Source organism: Suncus etruscus, chromosome 16 (genome assembly GCF_024139225.1).
Source record: "Suncus etruscus isolate mSunEtr1 chromosome 16, mSunEtr1.pri.cur, whole genome shotgun sequence".
NCBI classification, from domain to species: domain Eukaryota; kingdom Metazoa; phylum Chordata; class Mammalia; order Eulipotyphla; family Soricidae; genus Suncus; species Suncus etruscus.
The window spans coordinates 42,446,181-42,472,857 of NC_064863.1; the positions used below are offsets into that span (position 1 = coordinate 42,446,181).

General features: G+C 41.6%; 2 protein-coding genes across 2 annotated transcripts in view; one reads left to right on the forward strand and one right to left on the reverse strand.

Moving 5' to 3' along the window:
- Window positions 1-26,677, reverse strand: part of OCIAD2 (OCIA domain containing 2) — a 945,756-nt gene that overhangs the window by 127,559 nt on the left and 791,520 nt on the right. The window lies entirely within an intron of this gene.
- CWH43 (cell wall biogenesis 43 C-terminal homolog) overlaps window positions 1-26,677 on the forward strand; it is a 108,450-nt gene that overhangs the window by 32,563 nt on the left and 49,210 nt on the right. The window contains 5 exon segments of the mRNA XM_049789833.1: window positions 2,984-3,092; window positions 4,263-4,398; window positions 9,544-9,693; window positions 16,688-16,832; window positions 22,960-23,021. Coding sequence (XP_049645790.1) covers window positions 2,984-3,092; window positions 4,263-4,398; window positions 9,544-9,693; window positions 16,688-16,832; window positions 22,960-23,021 — 602 coding nt within the window.

Sequence of the window (26,677 nt, forward strand, 5' to 3'; positions counted from 1 at the left end):
TGATCACTCCATTTGAATAACATATCTTCAAGGTCCTTGTTGTATCTCCTCAAATCTTAGACCCCACACTGATAGTATCATAGAATTTTTTAGAAAGTTGAGTTTTGGAAATAGGATAGACCCATGTATTAGAGATAGTGCTGGTGATTTTGCTGCATGGAGTTTTTTTTTGGTCTTCCCATCAGTGGACATATTTAGCCAGCAAACAGAGAGTTACCATATAATGGTCTTTTTTGTGCTGTGTGGTAGATACTGGTAATGGAGAAAGTTTGAGATTTTTTAAGAATATAGAAATGCCCAAATCCCCCACTGATTCTCCTCTTGGTTGGTTAACCAAGAGGTAGCAAATGTATATGAGGGACTATTACTTACCTATTTTAAAAAGATTTTAAAATATAATTTTCAAGATAAAAGAAGTTTAAGGAATCATCAAAATTATTTAAATCAAAAGGGAAAAAGAAAATAATGGATGATTTTTTGGGGAGGTTACACCAGGGGTTACTCCTGGCTCCAGGCTTAGAAATCACTCCTGGCAGGTTCAGGGGTCCATATGGGATGCAGGATTCAAACCACCGACCTTCTGATTGCAAGGCAAACGCCTTACCTCCATGCTATCTCTCCAGACCTCGGATGATTGTTTTTATATGTACAATATATAGAAAATTAATAAACAGACAAAGCTAAATCAAAGATAAGCCAGAAGACATTGAAAATAGAACTAATGTTACCTGTGAGGAAGTGGATGGACAGAGATTAAAATGGGAAGATGTTGTTAAAAAAAATTTGAAAAACTGACAGACCACTTTATAAATATGCTGTAGACATCTATGTAGCCTTTTGGAACAGGAGTTATCTCAGCTTGGGGTCAGAGAGATAGTATAGTAGGTAAAGCATTTGACTTGCACAACACTGACCTGGACTCAATCCCTGACACATAGATTCAGGAATAAATCCTGAGTACAGAGTTTAAAAACAAAAACAAGGGCTGGAGCGATAGCATGGAGGTAAGGCATTTGCTTAGCATGTAGAAGGATGGTGTTTTGAACTCCGGTATCCCATATGGTCCCCCAAGCCTGCCAGGAGTGATTTCTGAGCATAGAGCCAGAAGTAGCCTCTGAGCGCCGCCGGGTGTGACACAAAAAACAAAAAAATAAAAAAATAAAAAATAATAATTACCCTAATTTTATTTTTAATAACAAGATCTTTATTTAATTGAGACTAATCTGGGTCTATCTCCCTCTGACTTATTTCACTCAGCATAATAGTTTCCATGTCTATTCATGGATAGCAAAATTTCATGATTTCATTTTTCCTGATGGCTGCATAGTATTCTATTGTGAATATCCCATTGTGAATATGTACCACAGCTTCTTTTTTTTTTTTTTTTTTTTTTTTGGTTTTTGGGCCACACCCTGTGACGCTCAGGGGTTACTCCTGGCTATGCGCTCAGAGGTTGCTCCTGGCTTCTTGGGGGACCATATGGGACGCCGGGGGATCGAACCGTGGTCCTAGGCTAGCGCAGGCAAGGCAGGCACCTTACCTCCAGTGCCACCGCCCGGCCCCTTACCACAGCTTCTTTAGCCATTCATTTGTTGTTGGGCATCTGGGTTGTTTCCAGATTCTGGCTATTGTAAATAGCCCAAAAACAAACAAACAAAAAAAGATGCAAGGGTGGGTCAAAGAGATAGCACAGTGATAGGGTGTTTGCCTTGCACACAGTTGATCCAGGACGGACAGTGATTCGAATCTCAGCATCCCATATGGTCTCCCATGCCTGCCAGAGCACAGCCAGGGGTAACCCCTGAGCACCGCTGCCGGGTGTGACCCCACCAAAAAAAAAAAAAAGAAAGAAAGAAAAGAAAAATGTAAACACAGGCTTCTCTAGGTTGGAAACAAGCAAAGACACAAACAAGTGGGATACATGTTCCAGGGATAATATAGGCTTGATGATCAAGCCTGTTATCATTTTCATATACTTCTTTGTTTTGTTACTTTATTGAATATGTACATAGATAATAATGTTTTTAAACTATTTAAATAACATCTGACATTTATATTTTGCAGCTTCCAATTTTTGGTGAGGGGGTTGAGGCCATACCTGGTGGCACTCAGGGATTACTCCTGGCTCTGCACTCAGAAATCAATTCTGGCAGGCTCGGAGGACCAGATGGGATGCTGGGAATTGAACCTGGGTCTGTCCCGGGTCAGCTGTGTGCTGGCAAATGCCCTGCCACTATGCTATCACTCTGGCCCCTTGCAGCTTTCTTTTTAAAGTTTATATCTTCTTTGCTAGTTTTGTTTCTATGGGTAGTCCATGGTTATGAATTGGGGCTATGTAGTCTTCTGTGATCTGTCTGGGATACTATTTATTGTCTTATTTTGGGGATGGTCCTAGAGATCAAAATCAGGGCCTCACATGTGCAAGACATTAACTCTACAAAGGAGCTCCCTGCATCAGTTATTTACTCAACCACTTTCCTATTTTTCCTATAGAAATAACAGCAAGTTTTTTGAAATTTTGCCTCATATACTATCCTTTGTATTATAAATATCCATTTTTCCAACATTACTCCTAACATCTAAGCTTAAGCTAGAAGTTCACAAAGAATTCATTAGGAGGGCCCGGAGAGATAGCACAGCGGCGTTTGCCTTGCAAGCAGCCGATCCAGGACCAAAGGTGGTTGGTTCGAATCCCGGTGTCCCATAGGGTCCCCCGTGCCTTCCAGGAGCTATTTCTGAGCAGACAGCCAGGAGTAACCCCTGAGCACCACCGGGTGTGGCCCAAAAACCAAAAAAAAAAAAAAAAAAAAAAGAATTCATTAGGAGAATACTAGGTTGCATTTTTGAGTTAAATGTGGAGAAATGTCTAAAGAAATTCTTTTGCTAAAATATGAATTTGGGGACAGCAAGATGGAGAAAGCCGGGTCACAGAAACTGCTATATCTCAGAGCTATTCGAAGTTTCCTTTCCAACAATTCCCTAGGTCCCAGCCACCAAGGAGTTCTCTGCTGCCATCTGGCCTTTCCGGTTTGGCTATGACAATGAAGGCTGGTCCAGTCTTGAAAGATCTGCTCAGATGCTCAATGAAACAGGTATGATCTGACCAGAATTAGTTCCTGCTTTGGAGACACTTCCTGTAACTTTTGTTTCATGTGAGATCATAGGTCACTGGAGTGGAGTTTGCCAGGATATAAAGGAACCTCTTACAAAGACTTTTTTGTTGTGAGGAGTGTCTGGAGGATTGAGTTTCTGCACCCATTTCTGTCTTGAGAGTATATTAACTTCATAGAATTGGAACACAGCCTCCTGTGGGTGTTCTCGGGGTGCCTTTCCTCTTAGAGAATACCCTGTCAGTGACACTGTCATTTAGATAATGACCTATGTCAGGGAACCAGAAAACTGTAGGTTAAAATGGCAGATGAGGTCAGTTGATGCTTATTTGTAGACCAAATTGCTTTCAAGAGCCCAGGGCCATGTTAAACGTTTCTGTGTCCTAGACTGTCATCCTTGCATGATGCTTTCTTTAAAATAATTAGATATTTGGCTTTTAGATCAACTACATAGAGTATGAAGCAAGATAAGTTCATGGACCAAACCATGTTGTTTAATTCAGATGATGAGCACATCACTGAGAAAGCATGAGGGTGTCTGAGATTCAAATGCTACTAAGAAATTCCTTTGGCATCTGGGGCCAGAGTGGTGGCACAAACTGTAAGGCGTTTGCCTTGCATGCGGTTAACCTAGGATGGACTGGTTCCAACCCAGAGTCCCATATGGTCCCCCAAGCCAGGAGTGATTTCTGAGCACATAACCAGGAGTAACCCCTGAGAGTCACCAAGTGTGGCCCAAAAAGAAAAAAAAAGAAATTTGTTGACCTAATGATAGGTCTTGGGGGCCTGGCCGGGGAGATTCTAAAAAAAAAAAAAAAAGCCAGTAATGTACCTCATAGGAGTCTGCTGAGAACTACACCACCATAATGAACATATAATGGGTAATCACAGGCATATATCTTGTTTGAGAATGTAAAAGGGTATTGAGAATGCCTGAATGTAGATCAGAGTCACCCTGTGAATTTGTTCTGATTCCATTCCATTTCATTCTACTCATTGGGTAGTTCAGATTGGAGCCACTTGGCTTTGGTGGCCCATTCTGCATGACCAAGTCTTTTCTTGACTTGTGAGTCAAAAATGCATTTTTCCTGATAAACTTTTGCCTTGCTGTTTTCAATCACTACATGGATATTTTTCTCTTTATCTGAGTAGGTGCAGATTTCATAACAATTTTGGAGAGCGATGCATCTAAACCCTTCATTGGAAACAATGATCTAACCATGTGGTTAGGGGAAAAGTTGGGTTTCTATACTGACTTTGGGCCAAGCACCAGGGACCACACCTGGGGGTAAGTGTATCTGGGGAATTTTTCCCCAACAAAGCTCTTGAAAGCTGGACACATAGACGTGGAGGAGTGGTGATACCTTCCTGTGTTTTCTGAATAGGCCACAGAGGTGCTTTGGGAGGATGAGTAGGTACTTAAGATATGCAAATTCCTCAAATAAATAGATTTAAAACTTTAAACATAGTATATACAGTCATTATATATAGTAGTTATATAGAGTAGGTATAATAAAATAAGATAAAAATAGATACTTCCTATTAAAATATTTGTTAGGGCAGAGAGATAATACAGGAAGTATGGTGCTTGCCTTGCAAAATTTAAGCTTGACCCCAGTTTAAATTCTTGGCACCGCAAATGATCACCACCAGGAGTGATTCTTAAGCACAGAACCCAAGAGTAAGCCCTGATTACTGCAAGGTGTAACCTTACATTTTTTAAATTTTTTTACTTATTATTATTGTGGAGGCATTGGGGTCAGAGATAAAGTGGGTAAAGTGCCTGCTAGCACACAACTGACCTAGATTCAAATTCCTGGCACTGTATATAGTTCCTTAAGCATTAGGGAGTGGCTGTGAGCATAGCAGGTGTGGTTCAAAATTAAAGCGACAACCATACCAACAAACAAAATGCCAAAATACAATGCATGCCAGGCATGAGCTTTACCACTGAACCACTTTCCTAGCCAGGTCTCAAATTCTTAGCCTTATAAACCACTAAGTGTGTTTGACTTGGATGCTGTCCACATGGAGCTTATGTTCTAGTACAAGCAGAAAATCAGTTTGTACACACAGAAGCAAATTAGATACTTTGAGGTGGTAGTGAGTGCTGTACTGAGGGTGTGAGTATGGCAGGAACTAGGAAATATTCTCCTAGGTGTGGGGTCAGAAAGTGGTCTCTGGAGACCTCAGGATGAGAAGGACCAGGTCTTTGGGAGAGATGGAGTAATGGATAGGGTCAAGGATCAAGTGTATTCATAGCAGAGGGATTGAGAAAGAAACAATGAACAAGGAAGTCAAGGGGAGTACCTGGGGGCAGGCAGGCAGCTCAGTGGGGCAGCACAACTACTTTGCATATCAGAACCTATGTTTGATCCACAGCTGGAAGCAACACCAAGCACTGCCTTAAAGCACTACTTAATGTGGCCCCAAACAAACAAAAAATCAAACAAAACCTGACTTAATCCGGGTGTGATGGGAAATCTTTGGAAGATCTTACTCATGGGAACATTATGATCTAAGCTACACCTTACTTTATGGAGGACCACTCCCAAAAATGCTCAGATAGACCATGAGAGCTATATTCAGAGGTACTCAGAGGATCACATAATACCAGCGATTGAGCCCAGGGCCCACATGAAGCCATATCCATGTACCCTTTGACTTGTACTTTTGTTTATTTTTATTTATTTGTTTATTTGTTTGTTTGTTTATTTGCTTTTGGGTCCATACCTGGTAGTGCTCAGGGATTATTCCTGCTCTGTGGTCAGAAATCGCTCCTGGCAGGCTTGGGGGACTACACAGGATGCTGGGAATTGAACCCAGGTCCGTCCCGGGTGCTATCTCTCTGGCCCCTGTTTATTTTTTAAATCAAAAAGATTGGGGGGGGGGAGGGAGAGTTTGGGCTATACCCTGCAGTGCTTAGTGCTAGTTACAGCACAGTGTTTGCAGGGCCACTCCTGGTGGGGTTCAGGAAATCAGGTAGTGCCAGAGATTAAGCCTGGGCTTCCTACGTGTTAAGCAAGCTCATCAGCTCTTTGAGTCATCACCCTCATCTTGGATTATATTTTTGTTTCTTTCCCCACCCCTTACCATTATTATTGAGGTTCTGTAATTTATAATAAAATATATACATACATTGTTTCCTCAATACATTTATCACCAGAAAGTCTTATTTTCCCCCACTATGGGCTGGAAGGGACTCCTCCCAGTTACTCAAACCATCCAGATAAACTCAGTTTTGTAAACAAACCCTCCAGTTCCAGGCCTGAGCCATAGTATAGCAGTTAGGGTGATTGCCTTGCATATGGCCAATCCAGATTTGGTCCCAGCATTTCATGGGTTCCCTCAAGCATGCCAGGAATAAACATAGAGCTGGGATCAAGCACTGGGCACTGCTGGATGTGGTCCCTGAAAAGACTGAAAAAAAAAACACACACACACACAAAAACTTGAGTTCTGATGCTTTGGGCCATTCATTATTGGGCTCACTTGGGATTTTTTGTTTGTTTGTTTTGGGTCACACCGGCAGTACCCAGGGGTTTCTCCTGGCTCTACGCTCAGAAATCACTGCTGGCAGGTTCAGGGGACCATAAGGGATGCCGGGGTTCAAACCACCATCCTTCTGCATGCAAGGCAAACCCCCTACCTTTATGCTATCTCTCCGGCCCCATCATTTGGGATTTTTTGGTTTTGTCTTTTGGGCCAAATCCAGCAGCACTCAGGGATTACTTCTGGCTCTGCTCAGAAATTACTCCTGGCAGGCTCAAGGAACTATATGGGATGCTGAAGATAGAACTCAGGATAGCTGCATGCAAGGCAAATGCCCTACCCACTGTGCTTATGCTCCAGCACCCATTGGACTCTTCTAATTGTTTGGGTTTTGGGTTTTTGGGCCATACCCATAAGTGCTCAGGCTCAGTTCTCAAAGTTCACTCCTTTAGGGACTTGGGAGACTCTATAGGGTGCCAGGAATTGAACCCAGTTTGGCTGCATGTAGACCAAATACCCTGCCAGCTGTACTAGCTCTCTGCCCCAAGTTACAATTTTGAAAGCATATCCCAGAGGAGGAGTGACTCAGGGACTACTTGGGGACAAAGCCAACAGAACTCTCTAATGGTTCAAATGTCAGGAGCCAGGAAATGAGAAGGGAAAGACAGGCAACACCCAAGATTTTTTGTTTGCAGTTTGGGGACCACACCTGGTGGTGCTCAGGCCCTAGTCTGGACTCTGTGCTTGGGAGACCATATGTGATGCTGGGGATTGAACCCTCATCACATACAAGGCAAGTTCCTTAACCTCTGTACTGGCATCAGCAGCCCCCAAACCCTACACGTTTGTGATATGCATGGTTGATGGGAGAAGATGTCTTCTGCCTGAATCAGGTAGCAGGATTGGCACAGTTTAAGATGCCTCCAGACAGCTGAGTGATGTCCTGTGGACCTTTGTGTAGAGTCTGGAAGGACAAGCAGAACTTATCAATTCAAGGATGATCCTTAAAGAAGGTGCTGCTAACGAATGATAAGGGAGAGGGAGCAAGAAGACAACAGAGATGTAAAGGGAGGGGGAGAGGGAAAAGAAGAGGGAAAAAGGAGAGAGAAAGAAGAGAAGGGAGAGGAAAAGGGTGAGAGGGAGAGAAAAGTGAGTGGGTGAGAGGGAGAGAAATGGAAAGAGAAGGATGGAGGGAATGAGAGAGGGAGAAAGAGAAGAAAAGAAGAGGGAGGGAGGAAGGAGAGGAAAGGAGACAAGGAGAGAGGAAAGAAAGAGAGAGGAAGAATGAGAGAAAAGGGAGATAGAGGGAGGAAGCAGACATGGTGAGGGAGGTAAAGCAGAAGTGAGAGCTCTGCACCTCCCTTAGATACAAAGTCCCTTAATGTGCAGGTGGAACTCATTTTATTATTGAAATTGGATGGAGGTTAATTTTTAATTTGTAAACTCTTACTCTGTGTTCTTGCTTGTAAGATGTCCCATCGACTTCTATTAGAATCATTTATACAGACATGTTGCCAGCATGACAAAGAAAGGAAAATTGATATTGCAGGGTGGGCTGGGGGCTGGGAAAATACTACCTACAGGGTTTGCTAAAGAACTTGCCTTGGGGACTGGAGAGATAGCATAGCAGTAGGGCATTTGCCTTGCACACAGCTAATTCGAACAGATGGTTTGAATCTCGGCATCCCATATGGTTCCCCATACCTGCCAGGAGCAACTTCTGAGCACAGAGCCAGAAGTAACCCCTGAGTGTCGCCGGGTGTGACCCAAAAACAAACAAACAACAACAACAACAACAACAAAAGTACTTGCCTTGGCAAGGAATGTTGAAACCATGAAATTTGAAATTTGTAATTTAGAACTGGAGAATGTCATGCGAAGTGAAGGAAGTCAAGAGAACAAATATTGATAAAAAATAAAGACCAAATATTGAATGATCTTACTTTCTGTTTTATAAATTCAATACAATAAGACTAGGGAATGCAAGCAATCAAAATGGGTGGAGCAATTCCTAGATTACCCTGAACCCTATTTTATAGATATGAGAAAGACAGGAAAGGAAAGAAATCCAGAGCAGGGAGTAAGAAGAGACAAACAGAAAGTAATAGGGGCAGGGAGCAGGCACCTTGAGCACATGAAAGTGTAGAAGTGAGGTATACGGACAGCTCTAAGCCACAAAGCCAACAGTGCTGCAAGCAGAAGATTCTGACTACAAAAATCAATCATATTTATGCTGTTGAGAAAGCAGGCTGGTGGGTGTGAGGGAACCTGGGGACTTGGTGGAGAGAAATTGATTCTACTGGTAGGATTGGTATTGGAACATTGCATATCTGGAAATGCTACAGACAACTTTATAAAGCATTAATAAGTGTCTTAATAATAAGTTTAATTTTATTTAAATTTAATAATAAGTTAAATTTAATTAGTTTTTGGTTTGGGGAGCCACACCTATGATGCTCAGGGGTTCTTCCTGAAAATTCCAAGGGAACCACATAGAGACTGAACCTGGGTCAGCCACATGCAATCCTTGCCCATTATTATGTCTCTTGCCCTGATGCTTTTAAATGACACTGTCTTAGCCTGGTTCAGTCTCTGTTCCAGTTTGCTCCCCTGAGCACAGACCTAGCAGTCCCCAATACTGCCAGGTGTGGTCCATCACCCTCAAATAACATGCATGCTGTGCAACGTTCATTCTGCTTGCTCTGTGTTTCCATAGAACCAACTTGGACATAGTGAGTGGATTGTTCTGTGTTGCAAGACAAAGGCAGGGTTGGGAGCAGAAATGAGATGGGCAGGCAAGTCCATCTGTCCTCTCCTTGTTCTGAATGGGACACTGGTAGCAACGCTCTTCTTTATAACCTTTTTGCTAAGTCCTGCCTGCATGCAGGAGGGTGAGGACCAGCGCTGATGCTCACTGGGGTCTCTCTTCTCTCCCACACAGGATCATGGTTTTATCCCGCTACCCAATAGTGAAATCGGAGCATCACCTTCTCCCGTCGCCAGAGGGCGAGATTGCACCGGCCATCGCGCTGACGGTCAATGTCTCGGACAGGCTGCTGGACCTGGTGGTGACACACTTTGGAAATCACGAGTGGGTGTTTGAGCTCTCAGGCAGCAGTGCCAGAGAGGTTGTTTGAATGCAGCTTTGGTTTCCAGGCTAGAATGTTTCTTTCTTTTTGACTCCCCCCCCCCAAATAGCTTTCCCCTATACTGCTGGTCTTTAAAAAATATCAGGTCTTGGTGCTGGAGAGATAGCACAGCGATAGGGCGTTGGCCTTGCATGCAGACGGATGGTGGTTCGAATCCCGGCATCCCATATGATCCCCCGAGCCTGGCAGGTGCGATTTCTGAGCATAGAGCTAGGAGTGACTCCTGAGTGCTGCCGGGTGTGACCCCAAACCAATATATATGTATACATTTATTTAATTATATTTATGTATATTTATTTTTATTTATATTTATATATTTATATAGATCAGGCCTTGAAGCATTTGAGATACAGTAAAACTGGGGAGATAACACAAGGGTTAGAACTAGGTTCTCTCTCTCATTCTCTCTCTCTCTCTCTCTCTCTCTCTCTCTCTCTCTCTCTCTCTTTTTCTCTTCTTTGCTTTCATCGGTGGAGCCTCTCTTCCTGGAAGCCTTCCCATGCTGGGCCTGGAACTCTGCATCTCTGGTTTCTCAGATCTCTTCACGGAGCCTATGTCTCAAAGGCCTTCGAGACAAGTTCTTGTGCTGGTTTAGGTTCCAGACTGTATTTTTCTCCCAATACACATAACCAGGCCCCATCTCTGCATCTAAAAATTAAGAGCACCAAATTCCAGCCCTGGATCCAGACAGTCTAGTGTGACTCTTCATTCATAAATGGCATCCTTTCTCAACTTATTTAATTCCTTTGAGCTTAAGTGTCCCCATCAGGAAATCAGGAGTGCTCAATAATCATGCTGAATGGAGAAAAGGGAAAGCTTTCCTTTTTTCAGAGTTTAAGCTGAGGGCTGCCAAGATGAGGAAGCCCCATAAAGAGAAATCTGACTAGCTGTTTCCTCATCCCCACCCCCTGCCAGGAGGGTTCCAACTTATTTGCAGATGGAAGTGGCAGGCTGTTCTAAAAAAGAAGAGACTTACAGGACAGGAATCACCAGAAGTAAAAAGGCATTTGTTTTTCACCGGGTGGTGGCAATCACTCCTGACATCTTGGCGAACAAGACCATGTGGGGATCTGTCTCCTTTTAAGTGTGAAGAAATGGAGACAAGGAATGTGAGATTTCTGTTTGCTTGACCTGGCCCCTTCCTACAGTTGCCTGCAGAAGGGGATAGGCAGGAAACCACAGCGCTCTGCACAATCCTTGGGGAAAGATTTACTTTGTCCACTTTGTTCCTTCAAGCTGCTACAGATTTCATCTTCTCTGAGCCTCCAATTTACACACTTCCTCAAGGCCGATAATTCACCTCTTTGACGTGCTTTTGTGAGGAGTAAATGCAATGTTTTATCTCACACAAACTATATACTATGCAGTAAGTGTGGTTGTCCACGAATACTGACCCCATCAAATGTACTAAGTATAAGGCATATTGGAAAGGTTTGGAAAGAATTCACTCATTAAACACTATCCCCAATTTAGTGCTCAGGAGGTCTAGAAATTTGTTTTGTATTTGATTGGGTTTGGGGTCACACCTAGCTGTGCTCAGGGCTTTCTCCTGGCTCCATGCTCTCAGGGATCACTTCTGCCAGGCTTAGGGGACTGTACTTAATGTTGGAAATCAAAGTCTGGAAGGCAGTGTGCAAGGCAAGTGCCTTAACCCGGTACTGTCTCTCCAGCTCTAAACATTAGATTTTACTAGAAATTAATTACTAGGGCTAGAGAGATAGCATGGAGATAAGGCATTTGCCTTGCATGCAGAAGGTCAGTGGTTCAAATCCCAGCATTCCATATGGTTCCCTGAGCCTGCCAGGAGCAATTTCTGAGCATAGAGCCAGAAATAACCCCTGAGCACTGCCAGGTGTGACCCAAAATCAAAAAAAAAATTAATTACAGAAAACTTGGGTGTGTTATTAGCTGATTCAATAAGATTAAAAAAAAAAAAAAGAAAGACTAACTAGGGGCTGGAGCAATGGCACAGTAGTAGGACATTTGCCTTGCACACGGCTGACTCATGACAGACTATGGTTCAATCCCCCCGCATCCCATGTGGTCCCCCAAGCCAGGAGCAATTTCTGAGTGTATAACCAGGAGTAATCCCTGAGAGTCACTGAATGTGGCCCAAAAATTAAAAAAAATAGACTATAAAAATGTCTCTTTATAACTTATAAATAGGAAACAGGAGCACTTCTTGGAAGTCATTTAAATAAATATCATTTAGGTAAATTGATATATTTTAGGTACCTAGTGGAGCCAACAGTCAGCATTTTTGGTATAATATGCATAAATACATACAAAGAGAAAAGAGTTCAGAGCTAGGAGTCTGCAGGTACAGTTTCGTTTCCCTGTAAGATGACTTCAGTACTCCTGACTTTGAGAATCAGATGATTTTTTTTCCCAGTTCACATTATAAAATCTAGGGTTAATCAGATTTTGGAATATGAAAATATAAAGTATGTTCTTAATTGTTATTCCTTCCTCCTTCACTACCTCCTTTCTTTTTTCTCTCCTTAGACCTCCTTTTCTTTCTCTTTTCTTCCTTTATTCATGTTTAAATAAATTCTTGCTTTATCATGAAATATGACTTACTCTTGATAAAATGTAAAACCAGAGTCTAGGGATTAAGATGCTTTTCTTGGTTAGAACTCCATCACTTCATAAGTCCCTGAGCATTGCTGGTGACCCCCCTCCCAAAGTAAGATCAAATTTATTGATTATTTCCCAAAAACGTTAGTCAGACAATATTTGAAAGTTAACAATTGGGACTTGTGACTTTGGTTCCTTCTATCCCTGGACTCAAATCCTTTTTCTTTTCTTTTTTTTTTTTTTTTCTTTGTTGGAAAGATCGAAGGACAGAAAGAAAAAGAAGGAAGGAAGGAAAGGAGTGAGGGAGGAAGAGAGAAGTAGAGGGAGGGAAAGAAGGGAGGGAGGAAAGGGAGAGGGGGAAGGAGAGGAGAAAAGGAAGGAAGGAAGGAAGGAAGGGACTCAAATCCTTGTTGCATGTTTTTGAAGACTGCATGGTGCCTTATTGAAAGGTCAGAGCTAAGAACTAAGAAATAGCTCACGCCGTAGTTACCAGAGAAGACAGACGCATCACTTCCTGAGGCCAGAAGGTTGGGCTGAGGAAATTGTATTCTTTCAAGTCAAGTCAAGGGGAAATTCCAGGGGGACAAGAAGGTCTTGATAGAAGAAATACCCTTGTCTCTTCTCCACCTTTTCATCTCCTTTTAGTGTCCCAGAGTGAGCAAAATGAAATGGAAACCAGCAGGCAAGGAGTTTTGAGAAATATAGTTTTTTGGGCCAGTCTCCTAGTTTTTGAAGGAGCTGAATGAGGGAGATGGTAAATCATGATGGGCATATTTCTTTTTTTTAAAGGTTTATTTATTTATTTATTTTTGGGTCATACCTGGTGATCCTCAGGGGTTACTCCTGGCTCTGTGCTCAGAAATCGCTCCTGGAAAGCTTGGCAGACCACTTGGGATGTTAGGAATCGAACCGGGTGCATCCCAAGTTGGCTGCATGCAAGGCAAATGCCCTACCGTTGTTATTTCTCTGGCTCCATAGGCATATTTATTAACTTTATTTAATAATAGAGCTAACTCCTGCCTCTCTGTCTTATAAGCATGTGATACCAAATATATTTAATAAGTGGACATTCTTTTCATTTTTTTTTTTCTTGTGGAGACATCTGTTTCTAGAATTTAGCTAACATAGCACATACTTATTCAGCCTTAATTTTTGTCCTTGGAGCTCACCTTAGTCAGGTTTCTCTAATGTTCTTGATTCTGGGTATCTCTTTCATCCCTTTTTATTATAGGGGCTTTTGTTTTATTGCTTAAAATTTTTTCTTATTTTAACTCAACATTCTGGTTTGCAAAATTGTTCGTAATACAGTTATTTCTGGCATTTCATGTTCCAACAGCAATCCCACCACCAATGTAACATTCCCTCCACCATTGTCCTCAGATTCCCATCCATCTCCAAGTCTGACTCCTTAGAAGGCACAATATAGTTTACTTTATATTGCTTGTTACAACTAAATGGTAATAGAATTATCAAAAAATTTTTCACTAAAGCTGTTTGTTATAGTTGAGTATTCTGTGTTAGTTGGTTTTGTTTGTTGAGCTTAGGTGGCTTTTATGTTCCTTTCACATCTAATTTGTGACTACTGGGGAATTAGTATTGAGATATTTGGAGGTTTCATGTAGCAGCATACATTCCAGGAATTCCAGATCTGGCCCAATGAGTTGTCATGGTGGTGGCTGTGGGATGTAGCTGTGACTGCCGGGGTTTCCAGAAGTACAGGGTGGCAGGGTTTGGGAAGGCTGCTGCCCTCACTTTGAGAAGACCCCAGGGTTTTCAACGCCCAAACAAAGGTACCTGGAGTTTTTGTTGGCTTGGTGTCTCTGCCAAGATTTAGTCATGAAGTGGTGAAGTTGGATCATTGCCATGACAGTGATAGTTAGGTGTAGGTGCAATTGCTGGGACTTGGGCAGGGCAGACACCTGGCCCACCATCTTCCCAAGGGTGCATCAGAGTTTCAGCTGCAAGACTGGTATAGCTTTGAAATATTATGGCTTGACTTAGGTCTATTTGAAGAATAAAATGAGTCTATGGAGCTGGCCAACAAGCTGATATGGTGGTGGCTATAGGACATGAGTGTGGCACTTTTTTATTGCTTTTATGGGAGAAATGGAGAGTTGGGCTACATCTGGTTATGCTTGGAGCTTACTCCTGCTTCTGTGCTCAGGGATCACTCCTGGCAGGGACTAAATGTGGTGACAGGGATTGAACCAGGGTCAGATGTGTGCAAGGCAAGCACCCTTGATACCCTGTGATATCTTTTTGGCCTTTGTTATTGATGTTTTTCTTTTTCTTTATTTTTTATTGTTTTTCTTTTTCTTTTTAATCCCCCATCCTCTCTTTATTGTTTTTCTTTATTGTTTAGGTCAAATGCCAGTAATTGTCAGGGTAATTCCTGGCTCAGTACTCAGGGATCATTTTTTGCGATGCAGAGAGAAACATGGGATGCTGGGGATTAAATCTAGGTCTACCTTGTGCAAAGCAAGCATGCTATCTGCTGTGCTATTTCTCCAACCCTGAGTTTTTTTTTAAATAAGTATATTAACTGATTTATGCAATAATACCTATTTACCTTTTTGACCATGAATACAGTTATGACCCTTTTCAGTCAGTTAGGGTAGCCCCACTTCCTAGAGACTATTGGTTTTTTGGTAGGTTTTGTCAATGAGAAGATTTAGTGTCAGCTAGAGCAGGAGAGTAAAAGAAATCAGAGCCTTTCTGAATTCATCTGAATTCATCACCTAGGTGCCTGTAATATTCAGTTTGCTCTGTGGCACCAGCTCCTTTTTAGATTCCCTATCTCCTTGGACTTTTCTATAATGCCACTTGCCTCTGTTCAGGGCTGGCTTCAGGATTCAAGCATTATCATCTTTGCCTTTTGTCCCTCTAGCTCAAGAAGCATAACTGATTTCTTTTTTTTTTTTTTTTTTTTTTTTTTTTGGTTTTTGGTTTTTGGTTTTTGGGTCACACCCGGCAATGCTCAGGGGTTATTCCTGGCTCTATGCTCAGAAATCACCCCCGGCAGGCTCAGGGGACCATATGGGATGCCGGGATTTGAACCAGAGACCTTCCACATGTAAGGCAAACGCCTTACCGCTGTGCTATCTCTCCGGCCCCATAACTGATTTCTTATTGTTGATCAACTCTAGTTAACTCATAGACCCCTATTTGACTTTGTATCACCTAATAACCCACTAATTCCCTATATTGAATTCACGTTTTGTTTGTTTGTTTGCTTGTTTTTGGTTTTTGGGTCACACCCAGCATCGCTCAGGGGTTCCTCCTGGCTCTACACTCAGAAATCGCTCCTGGCAGGCTCAGGAGACCCTATGGGATGCCGGGATTCAAACCACCGTCTTTCTGCATGCAAGGCAAACGCCTTATCTCTATGCTATCTCTCCGGCCCCTGAATTCACGTTTTTAAACACTTAGTGTAGTTCCAATTTTCTTGCCTGAAGATATCAAATAGTATGCCCCTATTTTTCTTCGAAACAGACCCTCTGTAATCCCTCAACACTTGGTATTTCTACCTAATTACCCCAATAGCATTATAACTATGTGTTACTGGGATTAGGAAATATAAGAGAAGCATCAGGCTTAGCCAGTATTTAAGTGAGAATGTCAAAGGGAGACTTAGTATTCTACTGAGTCTTGAGCAGGCTGCTTCAGCCTAAAGTGGCCTGTGAATTCCTACTAGCTCTCTTGCCTTTTTCCTTTATCTCTCTATCTCCTTTCTCTTCCTTCACTACAGTTTTTTTTAGCCATAAAGACTGATAACCAATGTCTAACATTATTGATATTGTGTCTTCTAAAAAAAATTGAACAAATACTGATTTTTAGAATAGTCACATCTGCTTGACTCCAAATTTCTATGGGGAAATCTTTCTTTTCTGGTAGCCTTTCTGCTTTCTCAGTTGTAGTACTATATTTCTATCCTGGTTATTTGCATTCCAAGGAGACATTCACCCAACTAGGGAATACTGGCGCTTGTTCTTTTGAAACTTAGGTATCTAAGACTTTAAAAACTTAATTTTCACTCACCTCAGAGAGGTGAGTGCAGTTAGAGAAATAAGACACTAACAACTACCATGACAATGTTAATGAATGAGAGAAGTAGAATGCCTGTTTTGAATACAGGCAGGGGGTGTGGGAGGAGGGAAATGGGGGACATTGGTGGTGGGAATGTTGCACTGGTGAAGGGAGGTTTTCTTTTGGTGACTGAAGCCCAAATACAGTCCTGTTTGTAATCATGGTGTTTAAATAAAATTAAAAAGAAAAAGACTTGGACGTAAAAAAAAATAGTGTTCAGTTCTTTGCAAATATAATAAAGGCTAGTTTTTAATTTTTACTTTAATTTTTTAGAGATGACCTCGACAGGAAACTTCAGGCAATTGCTGTTTCAAAACTACTGAGAAATAGTTCTGATCAAGTGATATTTCTGGGCTATATCACATCAGCACCTGGTTCTAGAGATTATCTACAGCTCATTAAACATGGCAATGTGAAGGTAACACAATCTTAATAGGACTTCTGATGAAAATGTTTCTCCTTAGAAGAAAAAGCTAACAAACTGTGCCCAAGAACTTAATGTGTATTCTGATGATCTTCTACTACATAGAAAACCAGCACAATCTATAATGACTTTGCACAACAATGACCTATTTGACTAGGAATTTGCCATCTGGACCAAGTTCCATGGGAAGAGCTCATTTCTGTTCCATAAAATGTGCTGGCTCTGGGAGGACTGAAGGACTCACATGTGGCTAGTTGATGTTGGGTGTTGATCAGAAGATCAGTTAGTTGGGGGCTCTGAGCCAGGGCTGCGGTTCCTCTCCAAGTTCCACTTGGGTTCCTTGCCCCTGGGATGGCTGGGTGCCCAAGAGAGTATCCCAAGGGATCTAGGAAGAAGCTGTATAGCCTTGTATGACCCGGCCTTGTAAGTCATCTGGTGCCATTTATGCCAAGATCACTTATATTCAAGTAGAAGAAGCAGAAATCTTACTGTCCCATTGGAGGGCAATCAAAGTCACATTATAAGACTACCCTTTGGAAAGTGAGTTATTGGAGCCCTGTTTGTGAAAGGCACATCCTTCACATTGTGGAACTAACTTTTACTGAAAGTCAAAGGTAAAATGTAATGTCACATAGAGAAGCTTACTTACCAGCCAGACTCAACATGTCCCTAAGTGACACTAAACCAGCCCTTACATATATATATATTTTTGGTATGGTTTATTTTTGTTTGTTTGTCTTTTGGGGCCACACCTGGTGACACTCAGGGGTTACTCCTAGTTATGCACTCAGAAATTGCTCCTGGCTTGCTGGACCATATGGGACGCCAGGGCATTGAACCATGGTTCCTCTTAGGCTAGCGCCAGCAAAGCAGATGCCTTACTGCTCTGCGCTACTGCTCCAGCCCCTGAACCAGCCCATACTGATTTTCATCTAAAACACCTAAATATAGCTGTGTACCTAGATATAATCATGCTTTAGAGAACTGGTTGACAATTGTACTACACAGGTATTAGGGACACCAACCTCCACCAGCCACATGATTACTTCAGAATTAACTATGTTGTTTCTGTGTAGTTTAGGGGAATAGTTTCAGGACATTTCTTGAATACATAAATACAAAAAGATTCAAGCCTTTTCTAGCTGGTTTACTCAACCACAGATCCAATAGCTGCAGACTTAGACACTGACTTCTGCAGTTGGTTGTATCTGTGAGTGCAACATCCACATTCAGGAGGAAAAAATCCATTTATAAGTGAATTAGCACAGGACAACTTCATGTTCAGTGATCATCTGCATACACTGGAAAGATAATCACATTAACATATAATAGAAATATAATTGTTAAATATAATTATGTCAGTTTATTCCTGTATAGATTTCTTGATCTCTTATGTTTTGTTTTCGACTTCATGTCTTGAAGTAATATCTACAGAGAAAGAAGCACCACTACTTGATGGAGTGCTTAGAAGACTAGGGGGCCAGCTCTCTGGCCTAGCACAGCGGTAGGACATTTGCCTTGCATGCAGCTGAATGGGAAGGGATCTAGCTCAATTCCTGGCATCCCATATGGTCCCCCAGCCTGCCGGGGATGATTTCTGAGTGCAGAGCCAGGAGGAACCCCTGAGCACTGCTGGATGTGACCCAGAAACAAATCAATTAATGAATCAATAAAAAAAATAAAGTTTAGACCGAAGATGAGGAATAACAGAAAATATGAAATGACATTGACTTAAGAAATAAAGTATTGGGCCCGGAGAGATAGCACAGCGGCGTTTGCCTTGCAAGCAGCTGATCCAGGACCAAAGGTGGTTGGTTCAAATCCCGGTGTCCCATATGGTCCCCCGTGCCTGCCAGGAGCTATTTCTGGCAGACAGCCAGGAGTAACCACTGAGCACTGCCGGGTGTGGCCCAAAAACCAAAAAAAAAAAAAAAAAAAAGGGCCGGGTGGTGGCGCTAAAGGTAAGGTGCTTGCCTTGCCTGCACTAGCCTTGGACGGACCGCGGTTCAATCCCCCAGTGTCCCATATGGTCCCCCAAGCCAGGAGCAACTTCTGAGCACAAAGCCAGGAGTAACCCCTGAGCGTTACCGGGTGTGACCCAAAAACCAAAAAAAAAAAAAAAAAAAAGAAAGAAATAAAGTATCCTTTATATATATATATTTCTCTGTGTAAGATTCTAGATATGTTATTCAGCACTGGTCAGGCAATGCATGGAGTTGAGAATGTGCTCTTATCTGTAACTTCACTTTACAAAGCCTTCTTTCCCCACATTTTGCCTCATGATTCAAGATGGTAGTATCGATTAGTTAACAGAGGAGCAAGGGCCAGTGATCTCTCTAAAGCAGGGGTCTCAAACTCAATTTACCTCGGGGCCACAGGAGGCAAAGTCAGGGTGATCGTTGAGTGCAAAGTCAGTAGTAAGCCTTGAACATTGGGGGGTGTGACCCAAACAACTAAAACAAAACAAAACAAAAAATGATTCCTCGAGGGCAGGGCCACAAAATGTTGTACGGGGTTTGAGACCCCTGCATCTAAAGGCATATTCTAGGAAACTAATGTCTATCGCTTCTATTTACATTATAAGACCACACATTAGTATATAAGAGATTGGGAGTTATACTATTTAATCTTGAGTTACTGGCTTACATTCAGCTAACAAGACCATAACTTTGGAAGAAAAGTAAAAGATACTGGGGAGACATGTTTATCTTTGTCATCACAAAGAAGGTATAAAATATGGTCTGATTTTCACTAAGATCAGAGCATTTATTGTGGTGATATGCATTATTATAGAGAATTTTACAAAGAAGATTATGTGATTAGCATTATGTTGAGTTGACTTATGGGATAGCAGTGGAGCTATTCAGTAGGCAGCTGAATATATGGATCTGGAATTGAAAAGGGCAATCAGGGAAAGAGAGTGAGAGAGAGAGGGGAGAGAGAGAGGAGAGAGAGAGAAGAGAGAGAGAGAGAAGAGAGAGAGAGAGAGAGAAGAGAGAGAGAGAGAGAGAGAAGAGAGAGAGAGAGAGAGAGAGAGAGAGAGAGAGAGAGAGAGTAGTTGCCCCATTTAAGTGATAGTGCTCATAATGTTGGAGAAGAGCATAGGGAAGACCAAATAAAACCCTGCTTTATGGTGGGTAAGGGAAAAGAAAGGTGGTCAGCTCAGAAAGAGACTAAGGAGAGATCCAACAGAGGGCAGAGTTTCAGAGGCCACATTAGTTACTTTTCTCACTGTGTAACATGAGATTTGCTATTCCTGTGCTTCTCAGTGTGGACGCTGGTTTCTGTCCTGGCTGCTTTCACTCAGTGTAAAGGGTGGCTGGGCCTGACTCACTTCCCTGAGGCCCTGATGCTACATGTGTACTGGATATTCTTTCTGTCTAATCTCTCACCATACACTCAGCCTAGCTGCTGCTCTACATTGGGTTGTATGACCTTGAGGCAAATTACTTTCTAGCCTTTCATGTCTGTAAAATGATGATAGCAATATCTACGATATTAGAGGGCAGTTCTAAGGGTGAAATATGCCGCCTGCAAACCCATAACCTCATATGTAGGAAGCACTCTGTAAGTAGCAGATATATGTATCTTCTGTTTGTATATGTGCATTTGGTTGTATCAGATGAAAAATGTTTTAGGACAGCATCTATAAAATGCAAAAGAATGTCAGGCAAGATGAAATTTAGCAAGTCTCAGGAAAAACTGCATCCTTGGAGAAGAGCACTCTATGTATGTAAGAGAGAGAGAGAGAGAGAGAGAGAGTTTATCAAATTTTTATTTAATTCTCTATTGGTTTCCATAATTACAGGCAGAAGCTCTGTCAAACCAGGCAGTAGATTTTTCTATTAGTTTTTCTATTTAGGAAGTTATTAATGTAGGGAGGACTGTTAATCAGAAATGTTTGAATGAATACATTTTTCTCTCTAAGAAATAAATATGTGGGGCCGGGCGGTGGCGCTAGAGGTAAGGTGCCTGCCTTGCCTGCGCTAGCCTAGGAGGGACCGCGGTTCGATCCCCCGGCGTCCCATATGGTCCCCCAAGCCAGGAGCGACTTCTGAGCGCATAGCCAGGAGTAACCCCTGAGCGTCACTGGGTGTGGCCCAAAAACCAAAAAAAAAAAAAAAGAAAGAAATATGTAAAAGCCATAGTTGTAAATTTTGACATCTTTTTAAAGCCTAATAAAATAAAATGAGTTAAATTTATTCATAATTATTCCCAGAATATATAACTGAATAAGTTTTTATTTCTTTAAAGGTATATCAGTATAGTTTTAAATTTACTTTTCCTAAGATGGGGGTGCTTTGGGGCTGCACCTAAGATGCTTAGGGGGGCTACTCCTGGTTCTTTCTCAGGAGACCACATATGATGCTAGGGATTTTAACTGGGATCAGAACACTGTAAGGCAAACACATTAACTCCTGTACTAGTTCTCTAGCCTTTGTTTACCTCTTATAATTATCAAAAATTTTAAGGTTATTTGTAAGGTTATTGTAATTTTTCATTTATACAGAGGACGTGTATGTGACAGTAACTTATAAGTGATCAAAGATTGATTTTAAAAGCAGCAGTTTATCACAAAGCTTAAGAGAAAGAAAATTAGGAGCTGAGGAGATGACTCAAAAGACTGGAACATATGCTCTGCAGATGGGAACAGCCAGTTCAGTATCTGGCACTGCCTGGTTTTCTGAGCATCAGTAAGCATGGGTCCACCTCCAAAATTTAATATATATATACATTGTAGTATCTTCTTTTGGTAATTTAAAAATATTTAAAATTAAACTTTAATAGTAAACCTTAGAAATGGTAAAAAGCCCAATATATTTTCTTTCATCTTGTTTGGGGGACACATTTGGTGATGCTTAGGGCTTATTCCTGGCTCTGCACTCAAGAATTATTCCTGGTAGTGCTCAGGAAACTATATGGGATACCAGGTATCAAACCTGGTTTGACTGCAAGCAAGGCAAACTCCCTACCTCCTTATTTATTCCTAGTCCTTCAAAATTCCATTTTCTTCTTCTTCTTCTTCTTTTTTGTTTGTTTGTTTGTTTGTTTCGATCACACAGTGGTGCTCAAGTGTTACTCATGGCTCTGTACTCAGAAATCACTCCTGACAGGTTCGGGAGACCATCTGGAATGCTGGGGATGGAACCCGGGTGGCATCGTGCAAGGCAAATTCTTACCCACTGTACTTTTGCTCCAGAGCCTCCAGTATATTTTTTGTTCATAGGATTAATATTTATTTTCACTGGGGGGTGCACACCTTGCTAATCTCAGGGCTTACCCCTGACTCTATGCTCAGGGATCACTCCTAGCAAGGCTTGGAAGATCAAATGTGATGCCACAGATCAAACTTAAGTACACCCCATGTAAGGCAAGCCCTTCAGCCCCTGTAATCATTTTAGATCCTATTTATTTGTGTAACAATGCTGGAAATTGAAACTGGAGCCATACTCTCTGTAGGGTTTTTTAAAATTAAGAAAAAAGATATCTTCATTCTAAAAGTATCATATCTAGAGTTTTCCCAACACATTACGGGAAAAATATGTTTTGTTTCTCCAATGAAAAATAACCCTAGTCTCAAGCTTTCAACATCAAAAAGACTCATGATTGCTCCCCAAATGTTTTTGTTTCCAGTGATTCAATTTAACAAACACAGATTTGAGTGCCTGCCGAACACAGGCTTCATGCTAAGTATCAGGAAGCCAAAGTGATTAAGAGTTCCCTGCACATGGAGGGTGGAGGCACTGAGACAAATCACTGTACTGATGGTGGGGTGGGCACGTCTCCCTCGAAGATGAAGATGTGGTCCTTCTGCTAGGGGTATAAGTTTTGCAACATTATAGGGAGCCAGGGCTTATACTGTAAATGGCAAATTCCCTGTCCTATCCTCTGCAGACCACCTTTCTCTCTATATTCCCAGAATCTAATACAGGAGTGAGGTGCAAAATAAACAAATGATTAGATCTTAATGACTGGTCAGAGCCAGCAGAAACACACACACACACACACACACACACACACAGAGTATATTTATTTCTGTGGTTTACACATCAGCTTGACCATTCAGAACAGAGTCCTGCTGGTAATGCTTCAAATATTCTCTTTTCTGTTCTTATATTAGGATATTGACAGCACAGACCAAGATCGATGGTGTGAATACATTATGTATCGAGGCCTTATCAGGTGAACATTAAGTACTTTATTTTTTTTAACATCTATGATCGTGGTCTTTGGGGTTCTTCCTAAAAGAGAATGGTTTATGAAAGCAATAAATTAATTGTACTCATTTGGTAAACATTGATTTGGCTAGTTACAATGCAGTTGGGAATTTTTTTCAATGATTTCAAAAGGAATAAATTGCTGAGAAAATTTAGCTATTAAAGATGACAGTGTATAAGTTATTAAGCCTGATAAGTATTTAAATATTAATGCCTGTTTGGAATGATACCATTTCCTTTTGTGTGGTGGTTTTTTACTTGGGGGGGGGGCAGAGTTCTGTAGCATACAGATGGTGCTAGGTAGTTGCTCCTGTCAATGCTCAGGGAACCATGTGGCTCCATAGATCAGATCTAGTTGAGAACATGAACAACACATATACTCAGTCTGTTGAGTCATCTCCATCAAGATAGGCACTATTTCTAACTATATAGCATAGCTGAGACATTCTGGAATAAGAAAGCTCCGAGCAGGATAGCATGATAGTACAATGGGTAGGGCATTTGCGTTGCGTATGGCTGACCTGGGTTTGATTCTTGGCATCCCAAATAGTCCCTCAAGCCTGCCAGGAGTGATATTTGAGCACAAAGACAGGAGTAACCACTAAGCACCACCAGGTGTGACCCAAAACAAAACAAAACAAACAAACAAATCTCTGGGCTTGAATTCCAGCTTTTCTAAGTAATAATCACATTTTTATTTGTGGGGGAAGAATAGGTGGGGGCCACACCTAGTAGTGCTCAGGAGCTCTATGCTTAGGGGTCACTCATGTTGGTGCTCGGCAAAGACCTAAGAATTAAGAGAATTAAGCTGAGAATTAAGCTATGGTTGGCCATATGCAAGGAAAATGACTCCTGAGCTACCTCTTCAGCCCTTGTAATAATCGAGTTAACTAAGTTGTTGGAGCCACTACTGTGTTGCGGTTGCGTTCTCTAAATAAACTTTATTTTAAACAAAGAATCTTATCTCAAAAAGTAAATTATATATTATATACATATACATATTATATATATTTTAGAGTAATATTGCAGCAAGTTTTAAATTCAAGCATAGAGTTGTGTAAACTGTATTAAAAACAATATTCTTGAGGGTGGTCAGTGTGACAGTACAGTGGGTAGATACCTTGCATGTAGCCAACCCAGATTCTATCTCTGACATGGAGCAGCCCCCCACAACCAACAGGAGTGATCTTGGAATGCAGAACTAGAAGTAAGTCCTGAGAATCTTCCAAAATAGCAGCATTCTTGAAACAAAGAAGTCTTAGGACCAAAGAAAGAACTAACCATTCTTTCATTGAGTCATTTATTCAAGAAGTATTTTTGAATACATATCCCATGCCAAGGAACAGTGGTATTTATAGTACCTGTGCCCATAATTGTTAATCACTGGGCTCTGTTTGTTCATATGTAGCCCAGGACTTTATCATCACAAGAGGGTGGGATGGCATATTTTTATATATAATATTTTGGTATATACTAAATATGACTTGAAAGTTATATGTTAGTTTGCCCAAGCTGTCATAACAAAATACCATATACTATGTGACTTAAACCACAGACCTTTAAATTTTACTGTTCTCAAGACAGAGAAAGAGGATAAGGGGAAGAAAGAGAAGGGGGGGGGGAATTCTTTTTTTTTCTTAAAGCCCACTTTAGTTCAGGCTCTCCTAATGAACTAGCACACCATATCTCTAAATAAAGCTACACTTGGCTGAAGATTTGGGACTTCAACATATGAATCTAGGGAGGGTACATATACTTATTCTGAATCAGGTGAGAAGGTAATTTTTTTTTCTCAAGAAGGTAATTTTTTAAAGCACTCAAAATAAAGAAGTTAGAAACTACTTCTAACATGACTACTTCATGTTTTTCAGATTCAGTCACAGGTTTTATCTCTCTCTGAAAGTCCTGCCCTTAACTGAACACCATTTAGGCAAATGATGTGATATCTGGAAGAGTTGGGGTTTTTTGTTTGTTTGTTTAATTTTGAGAGGTGCATACCTATGATGCCCAGTGATTACTACTGGTTCTGTGCTCAGAACTTCTGGCAGTGCTCAGGGGTCAGTCCATAATGTGGTGCTGGAATTAAACCCAAGCCTACTGTACTATCTCTCCCTCTCTTTTTGTTTGTTTTGTCATTAGGCTTTTTTTGGGGGGGGGGAGACAATGTCTAGAAATGATTAAGGATTAATCTTGGGTTAATGCTCAGGAATCTCTCCTGACAGTGTTAGGAGATTATTCTGTGTCAGGAATGGAACCCAAATTTTTTGCATGCCTGTCTGCAAGGCATGAATTCACTGAGCTGTCTCTCTGGCCCTCGTGAAGGATTTGAATTAGAAGAGAAATCCCTCCCTATGCATCCAAAAACTACAGGGGCACGGCTGGGCTCAGAACACTCGGCATGCCAGGATTTCTGGGTCTTTGACTGGTATGTTGGGGGCTCTGGGCAGGACAGCTAGCCACAGGCCCCCTGGGCTGAACACCTAGTCCAGGGGACCAAGATCCCCCCAAACCTGGTGGGTCTTCAGGGCCACGCCTGGTTAATCGGGCCCTGGGGGGAGGGGGGAGAAATCCCTCCCTATGCATCCAAAAACTACAGAACCGTCCTAGCCCCCGCGCGTACTTCATATATTAAGAGTATTCCTTACTGTTATGTTACGTTTTACGTATCCAGAATCTTTATTTTTATTGTGCCCTTTCCCACATCCCTACAAAGCTCTTTTTTATTCCTTTACTCTCTATCCCCCCCCAACATCTCTAATCTACATTACTCTTTTTAATCAGTAGTGTACAAGCCTTATCACAGACCAAAGCCATGTATTGTGTGTAACAACCCCAAACTGTTTCAAGATACATAAAATGGACACGTATTTCTTTAGAATATTTTGTGTTTTTTCTCTGACAGCTATAATTCTTACTAAATGTTGTCTTATATAGTGACGATTCTAACCACTTTTCATCTTCTCTTTTTGAGCTGTTTAACAAGGAATCTTAGAGAAAGAGTCCCCCAGATTAATGCTTATGATTGAACCATAATTGTTCTTATCACCCCCATATGCGCCAAGAACACCACGTGGCATTGCTCCTTTTTTGCATAGGCACATTAAAATGGGAAAATACTATACATATAAATAAGATCCTATCTAATAGATATTGGTACAGACAAATCTTATAGTGCAAAGGGACCTTACACCCTGAACATTGACATAACGACCTGGCACAGACCTCAGAAGAAAGGGCATTTCCCTGAACCAGGGAAGCCATCCACAAAACATCCAGGCTGGTCTATAGCATCACCTGGAAGCAATCCTCTACCAAGGAAGACTCTACACTGCTCAGACATTGTCCTGCTCAAAAGAGACTTCCATTAACACTGAGAAGACTTAACAACAACAACGACTTGCTTACAGGATAGGGCTCCCTGCATTGCCCTTTGACTGTGAGGTGAAACCAGAGGATGCTCCACATCCTGACTTCAATGTTGGATATACAGATTCCAGGATCTTTAATACAGAAGCTTGATATCAACAACAGAGACTGTGTGAAAAATATAAGTGTGTTGGCACTACAGACAATGTCTTGGATTGGACGATCTAGCTTGCCTGGAGCAAAGAGTTGGTCTTG